The sequence below is a fragment of the Thermobia domestica genome, chromosome 18 (assembly GCF_964235325.1).
Source record: "Thermobia domestica chromosome 18, izTheDome1.hap1.1, whole genome shotgun sequence".
In the NCBI taxonomy this organism is placed as follows: Eukaryota; Metazoa; Arthropoda; class Insecta; order Zygentoma; family Lepismatidae; genus Thermobia; species Thermobia domestica.
In genome coordinates, this window is record NC_137471.1 from 22630746 (window position 1) to 22644847 (window position 14102).

At 36.7% G+C, this 14102-nt stretch overlaps 1 protein-coding gene across 5 annotated transcripts in view; it reads right to left on the minus strand.

Moving 5' to 3' along the window:
• LOC145675869 (uncharacterized) overlaps positions 1-13569 on the minus strand; it is a 92444-nt gene extending 78875 nt beyond the window's left edge. For 2 of the 5 annotated variants that reach the window (XM_081746641.1, XM_081746640.1), the window contains exons 1-2: positions 12236-12330; positions 2025-2160 (exon numbers count right to left, since the gene is read on the minus strand). In XM_081746641.1, coding sequence (XP_081602767.1) covers positions 2025-2160; positions 12236-12315 — 216 coding nt within the window. In that variant the 5' untranslated portion in view covers positions 12316-12330. Of the gene's footprint in view, positions 1-2024; positions 2161-12235; positions 12331-12817; positions 13001-13102 lie in introns of those variants that run through there. The other 3 variants (XM_081746643.1, XM_081746644.1, XM_081746642.1) reach the window with 3 other exon arrangements.
• Positions 13570-14102: the final 533 nt, after the last annotated feature.

A 14102-nucleotide genomic window follows, 5' to 3' on the forward strand; every position in this document is an offset into this window, starting at 1 on the left:
ATGAGGGTTGTGCTAGAGAGAAGGTAGTGGCAGGAAAGAGAGGAGAGGTAAAGAAAGCTACAGTTGACGGACGATATATATATATATAAAAAAAAAAAAGTGTGTGATGACGAAAAAGTTACCTGAAGATTGTGGTGCATGGAAGCTTCTCACTTACGGCAAGTGACCTGACAATCTTTCTATTAAAATGCTACAATAGCAATTAAAAGTCCAACCTATAACTTTAGCTTTTGAATCTTTCATTTACGGTTATGTGTGATTTCACGTTTAACAGAGACCAACAGTTTAAGTATTTGTACTTTAAATAGTCTAAATTAGTTAACTATATTTTCTTCATAAAGTTTATGATATGAAATTAGTGTTAAAAACCTTTGTATTTTAATAAGCCTTCTCCAAAATGAATGCAAATGAACTATGCTGCCATCTTTGGAGTTCTTTTAAACTATATGTTTCTGGAAATTTATATGTTTGTGGCCAACCCTTTCCACAATGAGATCTCGGAAACTACAGGCTCTAGAAAGATGACGTTTTCACTGATCGATTGCAAATTTTGTGTAGATTGTCCAGTTCTAATTGAATATTTAAAAACGACATGGGCATTATTTCTTTATTACAATTTTAGGGTACACTGGAAGCGTTGAAATTAAAAAAAAAAAAAAAAAAAACTAAAGCATCATATCCTACGCGTTTTACATTCCAACACCACATTGTTGTATATTGGGGTTGTATATGTCTCAGGCGTATGTTTCATGGCCAAATAATAATGAAAAAGGAAGGATAAGTATTTCTCGAGTCTAAGATAAATCTTTATTTTTTGAGTGTTTTGCCCAATGAACACCATATATAACTGACATTATAATTAATTATATATGTAATGTACTTGCTTATTACATACTGCATGCAAGAAGAAAGAAAACACTGGTCATACCTGAATTAGAAAATCCAACCGGAAGTAGGCTCAAATCTTGCAAACGGTGCGAGATATTGAAAAAATAATTGAAAAATCTCCCATTTATGATACCCCTTGCCAATTTTTTATCAAGATGTCTTTCACTTGCGTCTGTAAAGGGACATGTACATATGTTGTGAGGAATGAGAAGGAGATTTATGCTCATATGCGAATGATGCGCTGTGTAGAGAGCGCAGGTTCAGCTAGTAATGACAAAATACCTATGATGATGATGACCTGTGGTCCAAATTTCCTTGGTTCGGATTTAGGACCGAGTCTTCATTTTAATGAAAAACGATTCAAACACACTCTTATTGGTGATAGAGGAACACAGGCGTAAAGATTTAATGCCTTCAATTGGGTGTTGAGAATTCTCTAAAATTTAGACAATGCCTATTGTAGGGGAGGTGGATGATCTGCCTCCTTGGAGTCCCTCACATGCCCTTTTCTTCTTCTAAGTGATGCTACTTTTCGTCTAGCGTAGTCGTTAACGCTCTTGTCTTTGGTACGCGCGGTCCTGGGTTCGATTACCAGTGGGAACACTCGTTCAAAAAAGTTAAGAGCTTTTGCAGGTCTGCCATTCTGAGTGAAATTTTCCTGGATTCCTCATTTCCATCAGGCAAATGCCGGGATGGTTTCTAACATATAGGACCCAGGCCGCTTCCTTCCTTCTCTTTCCTTGGATAGTGTGATATTCGAGAGACGTCATATCCCTCATACGTGACGGCAACATGGCCATAGATGCTGAAAGCCTAGAAATCTAATTCTTCAGTTTACCAACTTTTAGAAATCAACAAGGTATTAGCGTACAATAAAATTGCTTGACTGAAGTATAATACTTCGTGATAGAAGCTAAGACTCTTCATATTTAGGTTTCATTGTAGTTGTCACCTCATACTGCCGCTATGCTTGCAAGAAATAATAAATTTACATGAAACCAAAACCTAAACCATAGCAAGCTTTACAATAAATACTTTCACAAAGGATTTAGGTTCTAAAAAATCAGGAAAAGCTAAACAGACAATATAAAATTCCAATCCCAAATTAACCCAATGACTCCATAAGTTGTACATACCATAGAATTAGATAGTTTCTGCAACAAATACTGCTTCTTCGTCGATAGTGTCTTCTTCTCTTGCCATAATTTCGATTTTTGGTCCAAAATAAAATTTTCGAGATCCATTTCGGGTTTCAATCCACGAATTCTGCCACTGAAAAATAATTTCGCACGAAAAATTTTGAAGCAAGAAAACAAAAAGTGGTGGAGAAAGACGCCAATTTAGACACAAATGAAATGTAACACGCACACAGAGACATATATTACGCCACCACCACCCAAAAAAGTGAAGATTCCAGAAAATAGTAGACAAACTCATGAAAGGAAAGTTACAATACCAAAACGTAACGAAGAATGTAAAGTTTTAAGCTTATACTATAGAAAAGCGAGGATCAATTCCTAGCACATTGCGGGCCACGACAAAATAAGAACCACACTTCACCATTTTCCTCAACGCTTCGCTGAATATTATTATGTCATACACTTTCTGAATGTTTGTTCTATTCTAAATTTCCTGTTTCTTGTTTCATGTGTGTAAGCCAATTAGGCCTTGAGATATAAACATTTAAAACAAACTATAATATGTTCCAAAAAGAATCATCTGATTTAAAATGTAAATAGTACTCATAGTATAGAACTACGAGTACTTCAGATTAATTTTATTTGCTACAAAATTAATTATTAAGCTTCTTTACATATCAAATAATAGGAGCTTAATATAACGGAAGCATGGGTTACGTGCAAAACTCTGCAGGATACGCTCCACGCGGGCACAATCACTGAATTTCCCTTTACGAAAACAATCCGTGTCTTGCAACCATCGTCTAATGTTCCCTGTGGTAGAAGCTTTAACCCCAGGGTAGTGTCGAGAGAATTTACGCTGAATAGTTGTTATGGACTCACGATTCCTGAAACGTAGAGCGCAAAATGATATCTGCTGTGCAGTCACCATCCTGAGAAACACTGAAGTGACCGGGATGGAAGTGTGGCGACCGCTTGAAACTTTAGAATTCCTTCCTTCAGACGATTCATTGTTGGCTTTAAACAAACAGATAAAAACTTGCGTCTTTACGATTGACTGAAATTGGATGATTCGTTTTGGAATATATTATATATGAAATCTGATTTTTTCCCAAGAATCGACCCGGCACAAACATCCTAAGCTTGCACAATGAATGGTCTTTATAACCAAAAGGTCAAAGAAAATATATTGACAGTTAAAAGTCAAGTCTTGATTCAAGTACATTACGATAGCCAGTTATACTTTTCCTGTTACGCATGGAGTTAAAAAAAAGAAAAAAAGAAACTTATAATTTTTCCTATTTCCGGACCGCGGGTCACCATTTGGTCATCACTACTATAGACTATGATACTCAAAGTATCACTGTAAGCCAAACTCATGATTTCTTTAGTAAGCATTACAATAATGAAGATATCGCAACAAAATTTGACCAGGAATGTGTCCAATCCATGAGAAATAAGGTTGAAGTATCTGTTTTGGTTAGAAATAAGATATTGTGATGTGTCGCCAGTCAAGTTCCCTATAGGACTAGTATAGCTAGGAAGTCGTTGTTGTGCTTCGTAACGGCCAGTAGCACCACACTGTTTCCTGGTATTGTTCTTTTGAAAAATGAAATGAAATGAAATCTTTGAGTTTTACGTCCCACGGTTATGCAGGCTAGGCTAAAGGAGACTGTGATGATGAGAAATGAATGAAATGGTGGAGTGACGAATGTGGAAGGAAACGGGAGAACTCCGAGGAAACCCACACACATGGTGTTTGTCCACCACAAAGTTCACTTGGCGCGAGCTGGGATCGAACCAGGGACCCCATGCACCAGAAGTGAACGCTCTACGGTATTGTGCTTTTGTTCATCCAAATTTCTGTAGGATGTTGGAAGGAAGTGGTTGCTACTTGCTTGTGGTCATGGTATAACTGTTACGGAAATTCCCCCCAAAATGTATTGGTATACTATGAGCAGCATGTCTTCATTGTTCGGACTCGGTTAAGGCACGTTAACAAATATTTCCTTGATAAGTGAGGAAGTAAATTGCACCAAGTAAGTCCACCATTCGGGCAATAGGAGACATTCGTTAGTGAAACAAATGACAATGGATACAGTAGCAGCTACTTTCCGAAAATAGGGAACGTAGAGTTCAGTTTTGTTTAGACACGAATGGTAATCACTTCCAGCGAAGTCCGTTGCAATATTTTCACTAGTTAATAATTTATTAACGAAAAACCGGATTCACCTTGTAATAAGGCATCCTGTACAACGTTTCAACATTCCGCAGCAGCATGCTGCTCATCCGTGAAGTGACAGGACAGTGTAACATATCCCAAAAAACACAAAAACTCAACAATATAATAACAAAAAAAAAAGTATATCGATATAAAATGTTAGTTTTCATACTGATTGGACGCATTCACATAAATAAAAAAAAATTAATTTTTTTATTTACAGTACTTTGTGTGCGCCTCTTATTTTTTCTCAACTAATAACTTCGATTTTCAGTGCTACTGAACTCTTTGTCACGCTTAAATATATCAAAAGAAAATATTGAACTAATAACTGCAGTGAAGCACCATCGGTGTTTCGTGGGAGACACTTTGCACCCTTGACACTTGCTTATATATTTCGATTTCTAGAAAGAAAGAAGGAAGTAGGCTAGTTTGTAGAGTAACAAAGAGATGGGTTAATTCCTTATAACATAGAACAGGAATAAAATTCTCTATTACGCTCAGGATTGAAACTCCTGAGCCGTTCGTCCTGACTGAAAATTTAATTTAATTTACTTATTTATCGACACAACAGGCATTACTACCCAATTACAGTATCTACATATAAACTTCAATACATAATATTAGAGTATAACGTAAAACTTGAATTTTCCCTTAAAATACGCCAGGCAAATGATGGGATAGTGCCTCAAGTAAAGGAGAGAGAGAGAGAGAGAGAGAGAGAGAGAGAGAGAGAGAGAGAGAGAGAGAGAGAGAGAGAGAGAGAGAGAGAGAGAGAGATTTAAGAAAACAGATTTAATAATTGGATGTTTTTTAAAAATTAAAACATTCTTTGGAAGCACTGAAGTATATTTTAAATTCTCATTTTCTCAAGATAACAAACACGCGATTTTCATGTGTTTGGACCTCTAAAACAAGCGCGGACATAGAATCGCAACGGACGACGAAGTGTGTGACTGGGTCCAGGCCTGGATCCAACAGCAGCCTACTAGCTTCTTCAAGGATGAAATCGACCGGCTAATGTCGCAATGGGATAAATGTGCCAACAGTTTTGGCGACTATTTTTGAGTATGTGTGGTGTGTGCTGTGTATCACTACGTGTGTGAGTATGTGTATTGTGTATAACTACGTTTTTGAGTTAATACAATCGTTATCGTTACTTTACACTAGTGACCGGGTTTCATTTGAATGCCCATGTCAATGAAAGTGTAATAAAAAAACTCCATAAGGTATTCTATTTTGGCATAAATTTAAAGTTCCTTCTCCCTTCGGATACGCCCTTTAAGCAAAAGTACTTGACAAAATCCCAGCATGCAGTAGCTAACAACTATATTCAAGAACTCATTGCAAACTGTTCAACCATTTCTCCATGACGCAAAAACAAACAACACACAAGGTCGTTTTAAAGTGAAGAAAGCAGTTATAAAATGCTCTGCTCCCCTACAAACGGAAATTTTCAAAAACTGGTTGAGATGTCTTCCCCTATTTTTAATAAGAAGTGTATATACAGAGTTTCATCTTCCTGAGGAGTGTATATACCGAATTTCCTAACTTGACGGGCTCATAAGATACCGGATATCTATCACTGGAAAATATTTTTGTTTTGGTACTTCTATATCACAATGATGGATGTCCTGTGATGTGGTGAGTTAGCTGTAGATGATTTTACAGTTACTAAATAACCAACATATACCAAGATTAGTCCAAGCGATATTTGAAATCAAGCATTAGCATATTATATATATATATATGCTAATGCTTAATTTCAAATAGAAATACCTCGATATTGTTGTACTGACAATTGCTCGGATTAAATTTCACAGGAGAGGGTCCAGACGTAAAATACCCTGACCTATCTTACGCTACTATACTTTCTCCTACCTTAATCTACGTTTTGTCATTAATGCGTGGATTCCTTCATACAAACTAATGCTGACTAAACTCTCAAATCTTTTTCTTGAACTTTCACGGAATTACTCTACTACTCTTTTTCATATAACTCAATATTTCCTTCAATGGTGCAGATGTACTATATGGTTGTGATGTTGAGCCTGTAAATACTGGCAACCCCTTATTTGTCAAGTTGTTGGCACACTTTCACTACTATCCATTTCATAAAGATAAGCCCCTGACTTCGCGGTGCTGCCCTGACGTTCACTCAAGACTTATATTGCATTGTCGTACCCCGTTAGAACTGTTGAAATGTTGTCTTTTCAATACTTAAGACACAAAAATTTTCTTTCTACTGTGTAATAAGAAAAAAAATAGAAATTATTGAAAAAGTGCGTATTTTATAGTACTTTTTTGGTAAATCAATATTCATAGGACTATATCTCGAAAACAAGATCACTTAAAATAATTTCCTGTAGATGCATCCATTAACTGTAAGTTATGAAAAGTTCAATTTTCATCACTTGATACTTTTCGTGTAATTAAAATAAATGTATGACGCTATGATCTCCTTTACCGTGGTAGGTCGAGAAACGTACAAAGCACAGTTTGAAATTTTTGAACTCTAGTGTTTCAAATATTTGAAACTTTTAACAAAAAGGGTTTAGTTGATAGAGTATTTATTTTTTTAAAAAAATGTTTATTCCAACATATTCTGTGCGTTAAGCGGAGAGCCATGTTGCTGCCCAGCCGCTTATATGAATAAACAGCATAAGTAACTGGAAGTGTGGCAACGGTGTTGTGTTGTCGCGTTCAGAAAGTTTGCAGCGCGAAGCCTACTTCGTAAGAATGTAATAGGAAAAAGTATTTAAGATCTCATAACCTTTCACAACATCTTAATAATAATAACAATTCATGTACGTATCTCAAGGTAATCGAAATAAAACGTTGAAGTAACACATGCAAAAACTCATCTCTTAATCTACTTATCTCATTCACTTTCGTCACTTGTTGAGTCATCATAGATCCTGCTATCTTCCTGGGCACTTATTAACCATGGCTCCATTTCTACCTCAAGATCTATCAGTATACACACTTACCAGCTTACGAACATGTTACAGGGAAAAAAGAACTGTGGCCTTGGCAATCACATGTTCACTCAAGTTGTTCTGTGATCAATTCCTCTGCTGAATGTAACAGAGAAACATGGGTCCTTTGTTTTATTTCAACGAAAGAAAACTATGCAATGTGTAGGTGACGAGGACTGTTTTTGCTTCTAATCACGTCGCACTGATTACGTCTTCAACACTTCCTTTCAGTTCGTAAGCGTCAAAAACTTACACACTCACATCATATGTGCTCATTGGAGTGAGACGGGCGAACGTGCATCTATATTTTTCCTAAGTATTTCTCGTGCTTTTTTATTGAAAAAAAAAAAAAAAAAAAAAACTATGAAAATTCCTTCTGCGAGCGGTGGCATTACAGAAGGAAGAGGTAATTTTGAGCGATAATGAAATTGCAGAACTGAAGAATTACTCCGACACAGATGGTTATGAGTTAGATAATAATGACATTGATTATTCTGTGCTCAGTGGCGGCATATCCGGGAGTGAACAATATAGTAACTCTGTTTCACGTGAACCTGAGGCTGCGCCCTGAAAGAAGAAAAAGAATCGCGTCGTTCCTATTTGAAGGAAAAAATTCTGATGTAGTTTGGGGCGATAAAACTCAAGTAAATGCAAAACCCCTGTTTAGTGGTGTCCCGGGATTTAATCAAAATGCTAGGCTATCTACAGAGTATTCCCACATAAAGTGTTTCAGCTATTTTTACCGATGAAGTTTTACAGTAAAAAAGTTGAGTTGATTTTGAGTTTAACATCCCGTTCAGCAGAGGCGATATGAGAACGTGGACCTACTGATTAACGTGGAATCCAAACCACATGAGCTCCCGCCGGGAATAGTATTTGGTCTAGGAATTAATTCGTGCGGGTGGACAAGAGATGGCGCAACGAACGGAGCGTCCCACAGTTCCGTGTATCCACACATGTGTTGCAAACCCCCGTCATCGCGTATCGTTCGTAGTATAGGGCAGTGGATTAAAGCGTCAACAACACCAGTTTGTAGTTAAGTGAACATGGCGCAATTTGTGCCTGATAAAGTGTTTTTGCGGGGTGTCCTGCTGCATTCCTTTAACATGCAGAAAAGTGCGACTGAAAGTCATCGTGTTTTGGTGGAAGTGTATGGTGACCATGCTCTAGCTGAGCGAACGTGTCAGAAGTGGTTTGCACGGTTTAGAAGTGGTGATTTCGGCTTGGCAGACCAAGAGCGAGCTGGACAGCCAAAAAAATTTCAAGACGAAGAATTGACAGCATTGCTCGAGCAGGATTCGTGTCAAACGCAGGAACAACTTGCAGCAGCATTAGGCGTTGATCAAACAACAGTCTCCAAACGCTTGAAAGCCATGGGAATGATTCAAAAGATGTTACATTGGGTTCCACGTGAATTGAAAGACAGAGACGTTGAAAGACGAAAAACCATTTGCGAATTGCTGCTTCAACGACAGAGCAGAAAGGGGTTTCTGCATCGAATTATTACGGGTGATGAGAAGTGGATCCATTACGAGAACCCTAAACGAAAAAAGGCCTGGGTGAAACCAGGTGAACCAGGTCCATTACAACCAAAACGAGATATTCACTGTGCAAAGGTTATGCTGTGCATATGGTGGGATATGAAAGGTGTGGTGTACTATGAGCTGCTGCAACCGGGTGAAACTATGAATGGAGAACGTTATCGACGACAGTTAATGCATTTGAAGCAAGCTCTGGCTAGAACACGACCAGAATGGGAGAACAGACATGATAAACTGATTGTTCAACATGATAACGCTCGCCCACATGTCGCAAAACCGGTCAAAACCTATTTAGAAAATGTCGGATGGGAAGTTTTACCCCACCCGCCGTATTCACCAGACGTTGCTCCTTCGGACTACTACTTGTTCGATTGCATGAACAACGATTTGATTGGACAGCGGTTTACTTCTTCAGACGATATCGAAACATGGGTCTCTGACTGGATCGCTTCCAAGGATGAGGACTTCTTTCGCCACGGAATCCGTACATTGCCTGACAGATGGGCGAAAGTGGTGGCTAGCGATGGACAATATTTTTCTTAAGGTATTTATGTATTTTGTGTTTGTACTACAGCTTCAATGTGTGCGTACCAACCGCACGAATTAATTCCTAGACCAAATAGAAAAAGAAATGAATAAATACGCAAAACAGCAGATTGAAAAAAAGAAAAATTGCTGAAACAAAAATCTTTGTTTTCTAAGTAAAAGCGTGTTACTTCAATTGAAAGCAAGAAATCTTCCACATTGATTATTCACATCTGCTATTTAGCCAGCTTTACGCGATTTTTACAAATCAACTACGTAAGAGCTATTAGTATGTCTATGAAAATGATGGAAGAAGACGTTTTTTCTGCTGTTTGACTTATCACTGTCAGTGCTCACATACTGTACAGGAAAAAAGCAGAAAACAAATCGCACTTCGAACTTTTTATGAGAACGTAGCAGAAAAACTGCTGCACCCAGCAGGCACTATCCCAGTCTTCACCCATGGACGACTAGTAGCAATGGGCCATTACCCATACAAAGTTGCCCTAATATAGTAGGGGTGAAAGAGGTTTTTAATAAAATATTAGCGTTATTGTCTGATATATGTAGCTGAACTTTGTGTAGGAAAGTGCTTCGAAATGTACAACATTAAAGAGAAATACTTGGACTCCTAGATCTGAAAACAGATTTTGTGTGAAGTGTAAACTCAATGTTAGATATCAACTACGATTATATTATACCACAAACTTCGAAGTGTATTTGTTTCGGTGCAAATGTATTTTGTACTGCGTACAGTAAGTGAAAAAACTGACAAAAAGCAACAAATTTTCGAGGACCATCACATGCAAATCTAAACAAGGTAAACAGTTCGTTTCTCTAATTTTAAACAATAGGTATGTTTACTGTATACCCTGTTAATTTCCAGAAATTAATTTAAAATCTTTGGAAATATGAAATTTTAAAAATAAAACTGCAAAGTGCTGGACAGTGTGAGTGACAAGTTTAAATACCCGTCGGGCTGAGAGTGTATACGCGCCAGGAAAATGTGGCAACGTGGTACTCTGAATAGCCTGCGATAGCGAAAGGCGTAGAGCAGAGAAAATCATAATGTCATGTTTGTTATTGTTTATCTTTTAAAACAAATCGAAACAGTTTGGTTGAAAAAGGTACTTTAAGATCTTTCTTTTTTTCAGATTCATAATATACCGCAGCAATTCAGAGGTCTCACTTTTTACTGATTAACAAGAAAATTACTAAGTGTTGAGTAATGAAATTTTCAGAACTCCTACATATTGTGCACAGGGAATTATTTCATGTGATCTCCTTTCCGAGATATAGTCCTATAAACATTAGTCTACCAAAACAGCACGATAAAATACGCAATTATTCATTAATTTCTATTTTTTTCTCACTACACAGTACAAAGAAAATTTTTATGCCTTAAGTATTGAAAAGACAACATTCCAACAGTTCTAACGAGGTACGATACTACAATGTAAGTTTTGAGTGAACGTCAGGGCAGCATCACGAAGTCAAGGGCCTATCTTTATGAAATGGATAGTAATCATTTTACCGAAAACACAAACTGGAATTCTTATACAAGAATTTCTCCGTACTGCTGCCCGATCTTGTTAAGTGCCGGAGAGAAGCTTCAGAAATATGAAAAATACGTAAAATTTACAGGAAAGAAAACGTGAATTGCTTAATTTTCACGAAATTCATGCTAACAAAAGAAGTGCAATGTAGTATTTTGAAATTGTGTTGTTAGTACAATTTAGATTGGAGGCATACTGCCGTCAGCTTTATGGTGTAATGAAATTAATTCCCATCACACAAAGATGGCAGTTGCGTGTAGTAAATGTGTCATTTCGATTGTTAGTTTTGTAACAACCTAAGCTGGTGAAGAAAAAGTGATTATGTTACAGAGAGCGCCACGGATTACTGAAATTGAGCAGTGACAAATATAGAACGGCACTGAAAAAATAAAGAAATGGAGGAACTCAAATGTGAACATTGTGTTGATGGATTGAAATGTCATAAAAGTCGGCACTGAAATTACTTTTTTCGACGACACAATTGTTGATAAAGAAGGTACCTAACCTAGTATTTTAGCGACACTCTCGTTTACGCGCATAGACGCTCCATATTCCTACGGACACACGTTAACGTTCGAGCTCATCTGGTGCGATCCTGCTCTGACTCGATTAGACAGCATTCGAGATATTTAGTTGTTAGGGCTACCTAGCATAGGTTGGCTTGTTTTTACACTGGCTTACATGGCATACTTCCGAATGCAGTATTTACACGCAAACTGGTAATTTTCTCTTAAAGTGAATATACACCAACGAATTCTTAAGAAACACTTTCTATGGTAAGGACAATGAATTTCCTGATAAATGACAAAAATTTCATGTTTTTCGGACTGAAAATACTAGATTTACTTCACAGCACAAAGCTACAAGTTTTCTATGCTACTACAAAATATTTCGAACTGTGTCCTTACACTAACCTATACATATCGTACTTAAGATCGCCAATACCTACGTGAAAATGCATTGTAAAAATATGTTCAATAAAAAGTACCAATCCACAAATGCAAATTAATAATATTTACAATCACATATACTAGGGCGCACACATTTTGAAAGATTTTAAAATTCAATACTTTGCATGAAAAATATATTTATAAGGAACAAATTTCTACAGGCGACAGAATGAAACACAAATACAGCTATATTTTAGGTTTACAGGTGTAGGGTTAAATCATTACAAATGCTTTACGACGGATAAAATAAGTAAGTGCATATGAAAAAGGCTCTTTAGTTGCTATTTTCCTCCGGCGGCATATTTCTGCACAGTGTACAGAACTGTAATTTACGTTTACAATTGGAGCATTACTAGAATGAAACCATGACAAGTACTACTGAAACTCTATTATTGTCAAAACCCACTTCTTTCAACTACCCTCGATTGTGCACATACCCAACATCGCTACGTCCCTGCTTCTTTCGGACGCATACCGAGCACAGCTTCGTACTGCCCTGTACTCTGTTCGATAGCATTCGTACTTTTTAGTGATCACCTAATTTTATCCTACATATTCGGAAGCAGTGTTTACACGCAAATCGGAAAAAAAAAATTCAACAATTACTTCTATTGGTCTTCTTAAATTTTATCTGTGCCAAGTTAGACAGTTTCATATCGCTCTGTGAAAACTTTTTAGAGGAAATAAGAAGGAAATTAGTGAAAGAATTATAATTTTTGCAACAATTTTTGTTAGTGGTGCGCCAAAAGTAAACCGGTACGAATACTAGTGATACGGGAAGGTTCTAGAACATAGCCCCCCCCCCCCCATATAGGTTAGTAGCTAGGTTGGTTCCTATCAATACCAAAGTTTAGTTCTGATAGTATTGTCGAGAGAGCGTTAGAGAGTGAAGGTGGTGAAGGTGGGTTAGAGCCCCGCAGGGCACATTTTTTTGGGGGCTTTATTACAGCTAGGACCTGTTGTCTAGAAATTGCGTAGTGATACCAATTGACATTATTCTCTTGAACAATATAACTTACCTGCACTTCCTTTACATAAACAGAATATGAAATATAAGAACATTAAATTAATAACTTTTCAAATGTTTGAAAACATATAGACTTTTTGTATGTATTAACATAACTACTATGACAATCACAATACTGTATCATTTCCTACTATCAAAAACAGCTGACACTTTCCCGCCATTTGTACCGTATAAATTGAGTTTTTTTTTATAGGCGCTTTTCAATAATATATTTTTTGGGAAATATATAGGTTAATGATTGAGCAGATAAATTAGTTACAAATAAAAAGTTACTAACTTTTTTACATAATATTTTAAATGACTTATTTACTATATTTAATATCTTGTCTTGTCGTCGACCATTATCGGTCAAATAGGTTGGTGCACCAGCACTATAGTCATGTGTGCTACGAATGCAAAATTGTCTTATGTTTACCTCACACGGAGGATTTGTGATTCACGAACAAAGTTGAATAAAATACAGGACAATTGGGGAAGAAAAAGGACACAATCGGGAAAAAGGTCAAAGTCAGGAAAAGGTCAAAATCGGGAAAGAAGTTCAGACAATGAAAGAGGACTGAAAACGAAGTTGAACAAGGCAAAAAGTTAGAGGAAAGTGTAAAATGAAAAAAGAACAGAAAAAAGAAGGGGATATATGTACGTGTAATTGTAAAAGAAAATGTAAGTGTAGTGTAGGCAAAGATCCTTGAGTGTAGGTGTATAGGAAATCACACTCCACTCTCTTTCTCATAAAGTACCACCACACAGGAGGAACTCCCCGACTGTCTTGTGTCCTATATTTAATGTTTAAAAAAAAAATGATCGCCATTGTTGCCAACTATTCACTAAATAACTTCCTCTCACATTTTTTTTTTTAAACGGAATCCCTTTTTATTTTGTATTCAGGGTTCAAAATCCTAGGGTACTGTGGGGAAACTCCTTCCACTTAATACTTTGCGAAGAATATGCATCCTCACTAAAAAATTACTGAGAGTGATTTAAATTATAGGCTACTATCATCAGAAGGTTGCAAATTAGTTACTGTGATTCATGTATAAAGCTACAGTTAATTAATATATATATTTGACACGTAAGCTTTTAGTAATTATGAATGTTCAAAATATGTGAACTCTCCAAATCGAAACATGCCAATGCGTCGACTGTTACGATTTCGCATCATGTTTTTAACTATTCTCTTAAGGGGGCAGACTACTAAATATTTTTCAAATGCTAACAATTTTTCTCTTGCCAGTTTTTCGTAAGCGTAAGAGATAATGAAATGTAACTTACCTCAGTAA